Source organism: Dermacentor variabilis, chromosome 11 (genome assembly GCF_050947875.1).
Source record: "Dermacentor variabilis isolate Ectoservices chromosome 11, ASM5094787v1, whole genome shotgun sequence".
In the NCBI taxonomy this organism is placed as follows: Eukaryota; Metazoa; Arthropoda; class Arachnida; order Ixodida; family Ixodidae; genus Dermacentor; species Dermacentor variabilis.
In genome coordinates, this window is record NC_134578.1 from 16,530,748 (window position 1) to 16,541,079 (window position 10,332).

The 10,332-nt window shown below is 45.0% G+C and overlaps 1 protein-coding gene and 1 long non-coding RNA gene across 2 annotated transcripts; both read right to left on the reverse strand.

Annotated features, from left to right (window-relative positions):
* Positions 1–207: 207 nt before the first annotated feature.
* LOC142563845 (uncharacterized) lies at positions 208–8,037 on the reverse strand. Its single transcript, XM_075674508.1, has 5 exons — positions 7,905–8,037; positions 3,885–4,731; positions 2,983–3,051; positions 2,128–2,217; positions 208–327 (listed from the first exon to the last, which is right to left on the reverse strand). The coding sequence occupies exons 1-5, from the start codon at positions 7,988–7,990 to the stop codon at positions 211–213; spliced, it is 1,209 nt and encodes a 402-aa protein (XP_075530623.1). The 5' UTR covers positions 7,991–8,037; the 3' UTR covers positions 208–210.
* LOC142563846 (uncharacterized) lies at positions 8,032–10,332 on the reverse strand. The gene is made up of 3 exons (XR_012824431.1): positions 10,062–10,332; positions 9,140–9,202; positions 8,032–8,060 (listed from the first exon to the last, which is right to left on the reverse strand). It is a non-coding gene; the product is annotated as an uncharacterized LOC142563846 (long non-coding RNA).

The window sequence follows — 10,332 nt, forward strand, 5'->3', positions numbered from 1 at the left end:
GTAAAATACAGCTAGGTTCGTTTCTTAGTTTTGTTCATGTCGACGTGGAGTGGCGTCATATCGCAGAGACGTCTCCTAGAACGTTCCATATTGGTTCCATTAGTTTGGCTCAAAGCTTTCTTCTTAGGTGTGGCCAAAATTGGAACACCTCCACAGTAGACGCTCAAAGCATGTTGATGTTGATTTTATTCTTTTTATTCGTCTTATTGTTCAGGTAGAAAGTGCGATAGTCACAGTTGTGGTGTCAGGTCCGCAAGTGGTTGTAGCCTCAAGATCTGGACTTGTCTGCACCAGAATCACCGTGTACGTTATGATTGAGCCGGCCATCTGCGCAGGAAACGCGTTAGTGTAAGGCAGCACAAGAATCTTGTACGCAAGTAAAAAAAAATGACTCGTGTACTTGCACTGTCAGTGTGAATAAGGTATACTTGCTTTGGTCAAAGTGCGAATCCATGGTTCGAATAATTGTTAACGTTTAAGAAATATTGACGATTCTCTCTACTTCGATAGGCTAATTTTCGTCTTGACTCGGAACATTACGGGTTGTTCCATACATAAATCTACGTAACATAATAGATGAACATTATATCCTCGGGTTTTACGTATTGAAACCGCTATTCGATTAGTAGGCACGCCGTAGTGAGCGACTCTGAATTAATTTTGAACAGCTGGGTTTCTTGAACGCCCACTGAACGCACGGTACACGAGCATATTTCTGTATTTCACCCCCAAAATGCGGACCGCCACAGCCGGGTTTCTATGCCAAACCATCAGGTTTATAGTAGTGAAACGCCATAGCCACTACTTCGTACAGGCAAAATTGACCGCTTTCTGGGGAATGCGTTAGCGATTCCGGAATAGCTTGCTCTTGCCTCTTCGTCGCTTAATGACCCTTCATCTACACGCGAGCAACAATGAACTAGCCAGGAAAGCCTTAAGCCGGCGCGACTATTTCGACAAAGCCACTTCTCTTCGTCCCCGTTAAGACGAGTGCCCAGTTTCCAGACCTAGATTTGGACCTAGTTTTGAGGAAGACAAGCTATGACTTCAGGTTTCCATCTTCCTCTGGCCCATTCCTTGTCTAACTTTGAATACATTTCTGTACATGTGTAACATGGATATATATGAGTACATGTGTGCTTGGTAAACCATGAAAGTTTCTGACATCACCTGCATAATAGATATCGCTCGCCACCCTCGCTCAATGCACGTGTTTATAACCACCGGTTGGTATGCCGATGTCCTACTTCTCCATTTTCACCCTGTTCCTCTAACGCCTAGTGGCTAGGTTACCAGCTTGGCTCACGCAATAAAAGAAGTTCGGAATTGAGTTTCTCATGTCCTAATGCTTCAAGAGCGAAGTGGGTCAGACGTGAAAAAAATAAAGAATCATCAGCGAAACCACAATATTGAGAGAATGGCATTTCTTTATTTTTTCTCACCTTCTGGAAAAGTGTGTGCCATTGCATGCACCGCCTAGAATTCTTTGACGAACAGCTCCAACATCCATTGCATAGGACCGATATTCAAGGCAATTGGTTCTATTTTTTTTTGTAATGGAACAGCCATGACAAAGAGGCCGAGTAATGCCCCTGTTCTGTCACTAGTAAATTTTACCTATAAAAATCCACGTGGGGTAGTCTAGACGGTCGACACTATAACGCCAAGTGCATAATACGCATACAAAAGAGACGTGCCCACGCAAAGACGTACAAATGCACTGTCGTGCCTTGACTTATATTTTGTACTTGACTAGATATTTCAAACGCAGCGTATAGTACACCGTTGCTCACGAATGCAGCGTATTAGGAAGCGTGTTATCAGGAACTAGCCAAGCTAGTGACACTCGAATGAGCGCTCCTTCGCTTCCTATAAATAAACACACACATCATGACCTTCCTTTATTGCGGAACACTCATTTGTCGGCATAGTTTTCTGTGAGCGATAGGCATCTACAGAATTAAAGCGACGACTGAACTAATGCTCGTTGAACGTACACGTCTACAAGCTGATTGACATTTTATCGGTAAGTTCCAAAATTTAGTGAATGGCATGGACCACAGGGACTACACGCCAGCGCTGATAATCAGATTCATTTGATTTGATTGATAGTTTGCGAGCACTTACAGAAACAAGCAGAGCCAGGTTGATCTTGAAGAAGTCGCTCCCATTCAGACTGATGTCTTCTGGGTTTATGCTGTTGTGCAAATACTGCACCTGCGCAGACGTAAATTTCTGGATAGTAGCCGCAGACGCAAATCGTGCAACTTGATACGTGCAATATAATTCCAAGCTGAAAATCAAACACCCGAGAAAAAATAAATAAAAATGCCGGATCTACGCTGCAACATGCGTCAGTGTTTGTCAATGCATGGTGTGATTCATTTATAGGCGCCTGCTTTTTGGATTTCGATCGCATGAAAGACCCTGTTCGAGAAAGAACAGTTAGTTTTGCGCTATTAAGCATAAGACACCTACTACTCTTCATCTTGTTACGCAGATTTCTTTTTCCTCCAGCAACCCCTTTAATGGGTGAGTAACTATTTAGCGAAATCAGGCTCACTTCGGTGGAGGCCATTCCCGTCAAATAGACGTCGCAAACTTGGCCGCACAGCTCTCGGACCGATATTCGGAACAGCGCGCAAGCAAACACTGCTTCTCCATTGATGACATCATCCATTCATTTCCTAATCTAATATTTCAAGAAATCAGTCACAACTAACCAACGCGCCAAAATTTATTCCCTGCAGTTTCATTATATGGCGTTCTTATAAAACGCAAGTAAAACGGAAGTTCAATATTCTAAATCATTCGTGCAGAAATAAGTAGGTGAACGTGATAGTGAGATGATATCTTAATAGATATGTGTAACCTGTAAACTTCTATTTCACGGACACTTTCTTTTGTATTTGATAATTCAGATTACCGAAATCAGCTTTCACACTTCAAGTAAGCTTGACATATACCGGACAACTTGCTCACCTGCTGGCTGTAGCCGATTGTGCGCTCCAAAGTCAGAGTTCTTCGGCACAAATTCTTGATTTCTTGGAACTGTGGAAAGTTATTGGCAATAGTAAATCACCCTACTGAATGTATTACGCTTCTGGAATAAGTATAGCACATGCCCGCTGTTTCTTGCCATAACGTACTGAGACACGTTGTAATATAATTTCACGTTGCTTCAACCTATTATTTTCAAAAGGGTATTCTAAGTATTTAGTATGAATTTTACTCGCAGCAGTGAAGTTGCATGAACTGCATGAAAGTGATTTATTGCTCTTGCTAACAGCTCTATTGAAAATTTGCTCTAACTTAGTCGATACCTTCATGTCAACGCAGGCGAAAAAAAGCAGTGGTGAAACACGTTTCCAAAACTGTGTAGTGACGTGAAAATTTAGAAAACATCATTAAAGTGGCGACCAACCAGGATGTTCTCGCGAAAAGTAAACTATACTATAACAACACTCTACTATAGCAAACATTATAACAAATGCTCGGATAGTAGGACGAGACGGTTACATTGTACTCATACAAGGAGATACTGGTTTTGGTATCTAACAGTCGTCTATATTTAAAAAAATTCACGTTTATATACAAATAAGTAATAAAAATCGAATTGAAATCAATTATGTCCCTGTGCTATTTTTGATTTACAGGACACAACGCGTTTTTTTTTCGTCCTGACAACGTACATGACAAAATGGTAGTGGTGGAGGGTACTAATGGTGGTAGTGGCTGTCGTTCTTAGTGATGACGATTGTAAAGAGGAATGTTATGTTGCTTATAGTGCTTATACGCTTGATATATGTCATGCAACCATACTTCCTTCAAATACTCTGAATGTAGTTTGTACACGATCTAATGGGGCCGCAGCGAGTACTCACAGCGTTAGACAAGGACTGGCTCACTTGCGCCAGCATGAGGAACTCGTACGAATTGAAAGCCGAGTAGCCGATGGCGATCCACAGCTCAGTCCTCTGCAGCCCCTCGGTGATTATGGTGTAAAGTGATATGCACGTCACCAGCAAGAGGCCGACGCTGGACACGACCACCGATCTCTGCCAGATGCCGTTGACGCAGTTCTTCAGTTCCAGGACAGTGCAAAGGTGCAGCCGCATCGCCTGCACCTCTTTGGCCGCCTCCACCTCGCACGGGAACGCTCTGTCGCCCACGTACTCCTCCATGCGTTCCCTAAGGTGCGTCACGTAGCCGACCAGCACCTCGGCCGAGTGTCTCAGGGCGATGAAGTTGACGCTGTCGTAGGTGAAGAACAGGATGGCCGCGAATAGGCTACAAACCCTGTCCACGATCTCGCGGATCGTCCACTTTTCGCCGTCGTCGTCCACCTTCTGCTCCTGGTGAAAGAGCGCCACGGTGTAACTGACGAAGTAGACGACTAGAGTCAGCAAACCGGCGACGTCGTGCCAAAAAAAGTGCCTCTGGGCGCAGCACTTGCAGGACGGTATGTCCACATCCCTCTCGAAGCTGCCCGCCATGGCAAGGAAGTCGAGAATCCTGCGGCAGCCCAGCAGCATGGTGAGAAAGTTGCTGCAGGCCTTGACGATGACCACTACGTGCAGCAGGACGAGCAGAGATTTGGTGAAGAATCTGTGCGTGTCGCTGAGTTCGATCGCGTTCCGCGTCACCACGTCGATCTCGAACCAGACGTAGAAGAAGAAGCAGGCCGCCGCGTACAGCGTGTACCAGTGGAGCCACACGATTCTCGGCGACCTGCAGCCAGAAGTGGGGCGTTCAGAAGGGAACTACTCTACTCTCTGAATTTAATTAGTGTTTTATTGAAGTGTCCTGCACCTTTCTGTGTTCTAAATCATGCTGCTAGTGACCAGAGCCCATCAATCATGCCATTTGCAGAACTCCCCACTTACATTTTTTTTTTTTTACCGGACAGAGCGGTTCGCGAACAGTGTGCCAGCTTTGGAGAAAGGAAAATGAAAAAACTAAGGAGAGGCCGTACCCCCTGCGCGTGCCAGGAGAAAAGTATGAAGGAAGGCACGTGTTATTTTTCCGCTGCAGCGGCCGTGCTGTCTGGACCCAATGGTGGTTTTGCTTTGGCGGCGTGTGCTCACGCGTGTGCTGCCCCGTAGATCTCGTACCATGGTGAAGGCGTTGTATTGGCAGGTTTGCGTTAGTCGCCGTGTTGTGCGTTATCTACACCATGCTCTTCCGGCTGTTGAGGCCGGGTGGGACTGGAAGAAAAAAGCGTGAAACAAGACCACATGCAACGCAGTATGCTACGTACCACGCCACGCACGAAGGAAGGACTGGAAATATACGAGCGTACTTCCTGTCTTCGGTGGATTCATGCTAACGCGTCGTCACACACTGAAACAACTGCGCTTCAGAATGTGTAGGATAAATGTATTTCTCGTCAGTTACAGCTAGCTGTGCAGTGTTTCCGCTTAAGACAGCGGACGGTGCATTTGTGGCTCGTAAGACAGCCATGTCGAAGGATGCGAAAGAAGCGGCTGCTCTGGTTAATGAAAGGGAGAGTCCTCCTTAGCGCGGAAATCTTATATGTCAGGTCGAGGAGTACAGGGAAGTGAAGGTTGGCCAGTGCGGCGCAAAAGTGAATAAGGCTTGACAAGAACGTATGCCTGCGCGTGCGTCAAACGGCTGATGGTCGCAGGTGGGCGCGGTCAACGCGCTGGCCACACGCATACGCGCTTGCTGTTCAGCATCGCAGAACTTTGTTTATGTGAACCTTCACTTACTTACTTACTTCACAACCGCAGCGGTTGTGGTTTAACGCGTAACGCCGTTCTCCTCTACTGGCCTCTTCGTCGGTGAGGTGTGGCTCGTCACATCTCTACGGTGCGCGATCGCCCGAAACGCGTTGAATAAAGCAAAACCATTCCAATATAAAGCCACGACCAGCTTACGTGTTCTTTTTTTTTCTCATAAACTGCAGATGGACTAGCCATTTGGTCGTGGTGTGCGTAAAGTGTGCTGCTGCTCATCGCCTGTGCATTCTTGCAGTACAGTTGGAGTGCGCAGATTTATTTTCAGAAAAGGCCGAAGGAGTAGCGAGAGAATGGCCTGACGTTCCAACTTGCGTAGTTCGTTATGAACTCCTTTGAACGCTAGAGCACAATGCTCGGAGGAAATGGACTTACGCAGCGATATCGCGATGGCATACACCGCGATTGGATCCGTTGGTCGGATCAATATGGCGTGCGCACGTGCGCGAAGCCCGGCGTGGTTGAGCGGTGAAGGCGATATATGTAAACGAGTGAGGGGAATCTGCCCCTAAAAGATGGCCAAGTAGCGACAACTGCCGGCGTCACCGAGCTTCATAGAGTGATCTCAGGGCGTATTCTTTGTTTTTCCTTCCTCCGTGGTGCCAGCTGGCGTTCACGTCCCATCTTGACAAGAAAACTCAATATAAGCTATTGAATGCAGCAAAACAAATGTAGGCAACGGAGTGAGTAACTGTTCTTAAAAGTTTATTTTACACTGATTGAAGAGCTAAAAGGAATTGGTAACCTAGAAAGCCTTTGGAAAACGTACAGCTTCGTTCGCGAATGAGGGCACAAGTTGCTGAAACATCTCGTGGACTCGTCGCAGCCATTTACTTTTATTTTTGTTACGGACGCTTCAACCGAAATATTACGCTCTCCTTTTGAGGCAGAGTAAAACATGATCCCCGCTGATAAAGGTACCCAATTTGAATGCCTCTAACCCTTTAACTGAGACGTACTTGGGTATAAAGAAAAGTGTCCAGACCCGTGGACACCGATAGCGAAGAACATTTGCGAGAATGCTCGCAGCCATCTTTCTTTTTAACTTCCGCCGCAGCCGAAATATAGTGCCCCCCTTTAGAAGAAGAGTAAACCATGGTCCAGGGTGAGAAAGGCGCGCAATTTGAATGCCTCTCAACTTTTCGCTCAGGAGTGCTTGGCTTTAGAAAAAAAGTGTCCCCAAATTTGCGCACTGGTAGCGACCACAGTAATATTCGCAGTAGGCTTAAGCTTCGCCTTTAAGAGTGGAAGGTGATAGCATTCAAAGAACATTCACTGCTTTTCATGCTTTCCAACAACTGCAGCTTATGTAACCGCAACCTTTAACGGGAAACGCGGGCGGCGAACGCTACGTACGAAGGCAAGCTTTCTGGCTGAAACGAGGCCTCTTGCGCGGGTCGATCGCCTGTTATTGTTTCGCACTTTTAATATTTCAGGCTGACAAGAGCTAAAATAAAGGATGAGCGCTTTCGGTGTTTCTTTTTTCATGACATTTGTTTCTGGGCTGCCATTCTCAAAACTCCGAGGAATAATTTTGCAAAGAACGAAGGACAAGGTCTGAGAAACTTTGGTGGTAAAGCAGTGCTTTAGTATGCGTGGTTCAGAATTAGGTTCGAAATAATTCTCTTTGCTTTATGGATATCCGACGCCGCACGCGGGACGCGAATGGCGAATTTTTTTGGCACGGGGTCCTTAACGCTGTCGCGTTAGAACGCCACGTAGAATAGAATACGCGATAAAAAACTGAGGCGTCGCAGCATACTCTAAGCAAAGCCAACCAGGCAGTGCTCCCAATCATCACTTTTTCTGTGAGATAAACAATTTCGAGTAATTTTTTTACAACCGGTAAGAGGTGATGAGTTTGATGTTCACGCTGTCTAGTGCCGAATCCGAACTTTCACGCCCCGTAGACAGCTATCACAGTATTCCCGGGATTTGAGACACTGTTCACAAAGTGGTATGGCTAAAAAAAGAAGAAATTAACTCTGGGTAAAGCCCTACCCTGCAGTTCGATGAGCGTTACGCTAAGAAACGGAAATAAAATATAATGAACCAGCAATGAAACGCGGTTTTCAATGTAGGTGAAGAGGTTGAGCTGGGGGCAAGCCATTCAACGAGTGCAACAAAAGAATATCTCGATCATACCTCGGTGGCTTTGCGAAAAGGTCTTTGATGAACAGGCAGCCACAGAGGCGACATGCCCGGGCTTGGAGAGCGAAGCTTCGAAGCATGTTGCTGTACGGAGATCGCTTGTGTTTTTCCGCTTTGTAGAAGCCCTGCATGTTAGCGCTCATGGTGAACCTGCGAATGAAATATTAAGAACGAAGCTTTTTTTTCCACAGTCATAATGAAGCGGCGACATTTCCGCGGGAAGGGTTTCAGTATTCTACATTGAAAACTACGTCAAAACCTTTAAGGAGAGCTGAACACACTCAGAGGTGCGTGGTTCATGATTACAAAAATCGAGCCCTTGCGTTTCCCGTCTTTCCTTCTATATATATATATATATATATATATATATATATATATATATATATATATATATATATATATATATATATAGTGGGGGGTTCTTCAAAGTTCAGCACGCAAGACCCGACGAAACATATGCAGGAAAAGGATGACGAACCTTTTGGAAGTAACACGTGTTTACTTAACGTTTTCGGCTGGTTGACCAGCCTTCATGAGAGTACAGTATCACTGTACGCTGCGACAGTAAGGATGTTCCATATCAGCCGCCAAGGTTGGTATGTGGTGGCGCTGGCTAACACTCCCATGCTTAGTTCTGGGAGTAAACCATAAATGCCTCAGAAAGTGAATGGGAAAACTGCGCCGCAGTGGCTCAATTGGCAAGAGCACCGCACGCTTAATGCGGAGACGTGGGTTTGTATCCCATCTGGGGCCAGTTCACTCTATCATTTCCATTAATTTGCCCTTTCTTTAACTCAATAAGTACAATTAATTTCCCCAATTTTGTTCGGGGGTCTTTCTTTTTTGCCTTCTTTTGATATGATGAGAACAAACCTCGAGCCCATGGGTTCCCTTTCTTCTCGTTCACACACACACACACACACACACACACACACACACATATATATATATATATATATATATATATATATATATATATAAAGAGGAAGAGAAACCAAAGGGCTCAAATATTTTTCGTCATGATCATATAAAGCCAACACACAATGACGCCATATACAAATATTTATGAATAATGACAAAAGGGAAGTTCAAGTAAAGTGTCCGAGCTTGTCTAGCGTAATATGGTAGAGCACGGAACGTAGCGGGCAAAACCAAACGCATGACTGCCAAAATGATTATGAGTGATGATTGGGAGGTTCTGCTTCGAAAAGGGACATTCAAACACACACCCAAGTGAAATTCCTTGCTGCAGCTTGTTTTTGCAGAGCAGTACATCTTCAGCCTGCGGTCATCTATGAAAGAAGAGGTGAAGAAACTCTCTGGAAGCGAAACATGAGAAGTGGACGAAACGAATATACATTGAATCACATTGCGGTCATTAGCGTTATGTTTGTGCAAAATTGCATTGAATTGGCGTCGTTTAAAACAAGCACTTCTCCCGTTAGCGTTACGTTCAAGTAACATTTTAACACTTCCGAAAGTGTCAAAGAAAGCACAGCTTAAGAGATTCACACATAGACATGGAATTCCCCGATTTTTTTATTTATGAAAGGAACCCAGAAGAGCAAGAAGTCGTCGACATAGCCCTAAGACTATCTACCTTAGCTTGAATCACACCGTTGGCCACCAAGTCATCGAATCAACAAGAGTAAAGATGTGTTGAAGCCTTTGATTTATTCTTTAGTTGTTTAAAATTATCCTAAATTTTAAATTCTACGTAGAAGTGTCGAAAATTGTAGCGCAAGAATTAGGATTGACAGCTGTGGCTTGCTTAAGCTAATCAAGTATTTTCTTCAATTGTCGGAAACATGCATTCTCAACTTCGGCGCTGACTGTGACAACGACCATACGCTCGCATCGTAACGTTTAGTTCATAGTTAGCGTGCCCATAACTTTATCCTATTTTACGATGTTTCTCTTCTGTTTTGACGTATTTTCATTGGTATTTTAAATCTGTTCCTTTCATTTATACTCTAGTGCGTCGAGTCTCTCACATTTTTTACCTCAACTTATTTACAACGTGTAAAAATACGTCTTTCTTGTGTGAAAACATACACATGTTCTTTTTTCTAATGCACAACAGTGACGTTTGGCGCTTACTGTTTGTTGCCGAGTCGCGCAATGAAAGAGCAAGCGTATGTAGATGCATACCTTCTCAGGGACGCCTTCGATCCAGTCCTGTTTTGGGCACGTTTCTACTCGTCCACAAGAACGCACGCTCGTAGAACGAGGGTGCCCCCAAAGAAACTGCTGGTGAAGCACACCAATTCCAGGAGCTCCCTCACAAAAACACGCCGCGGTCCAGCGCGGAGGACGAGAACCTGTCCTTCGCTCACAGCGTCCCAGCCACACTTCCAAACCGAGTGATGCTCGCCTAGTGAAGATCATACCATCGTTGGCTGAATGCCCCTTTCGCGTGACA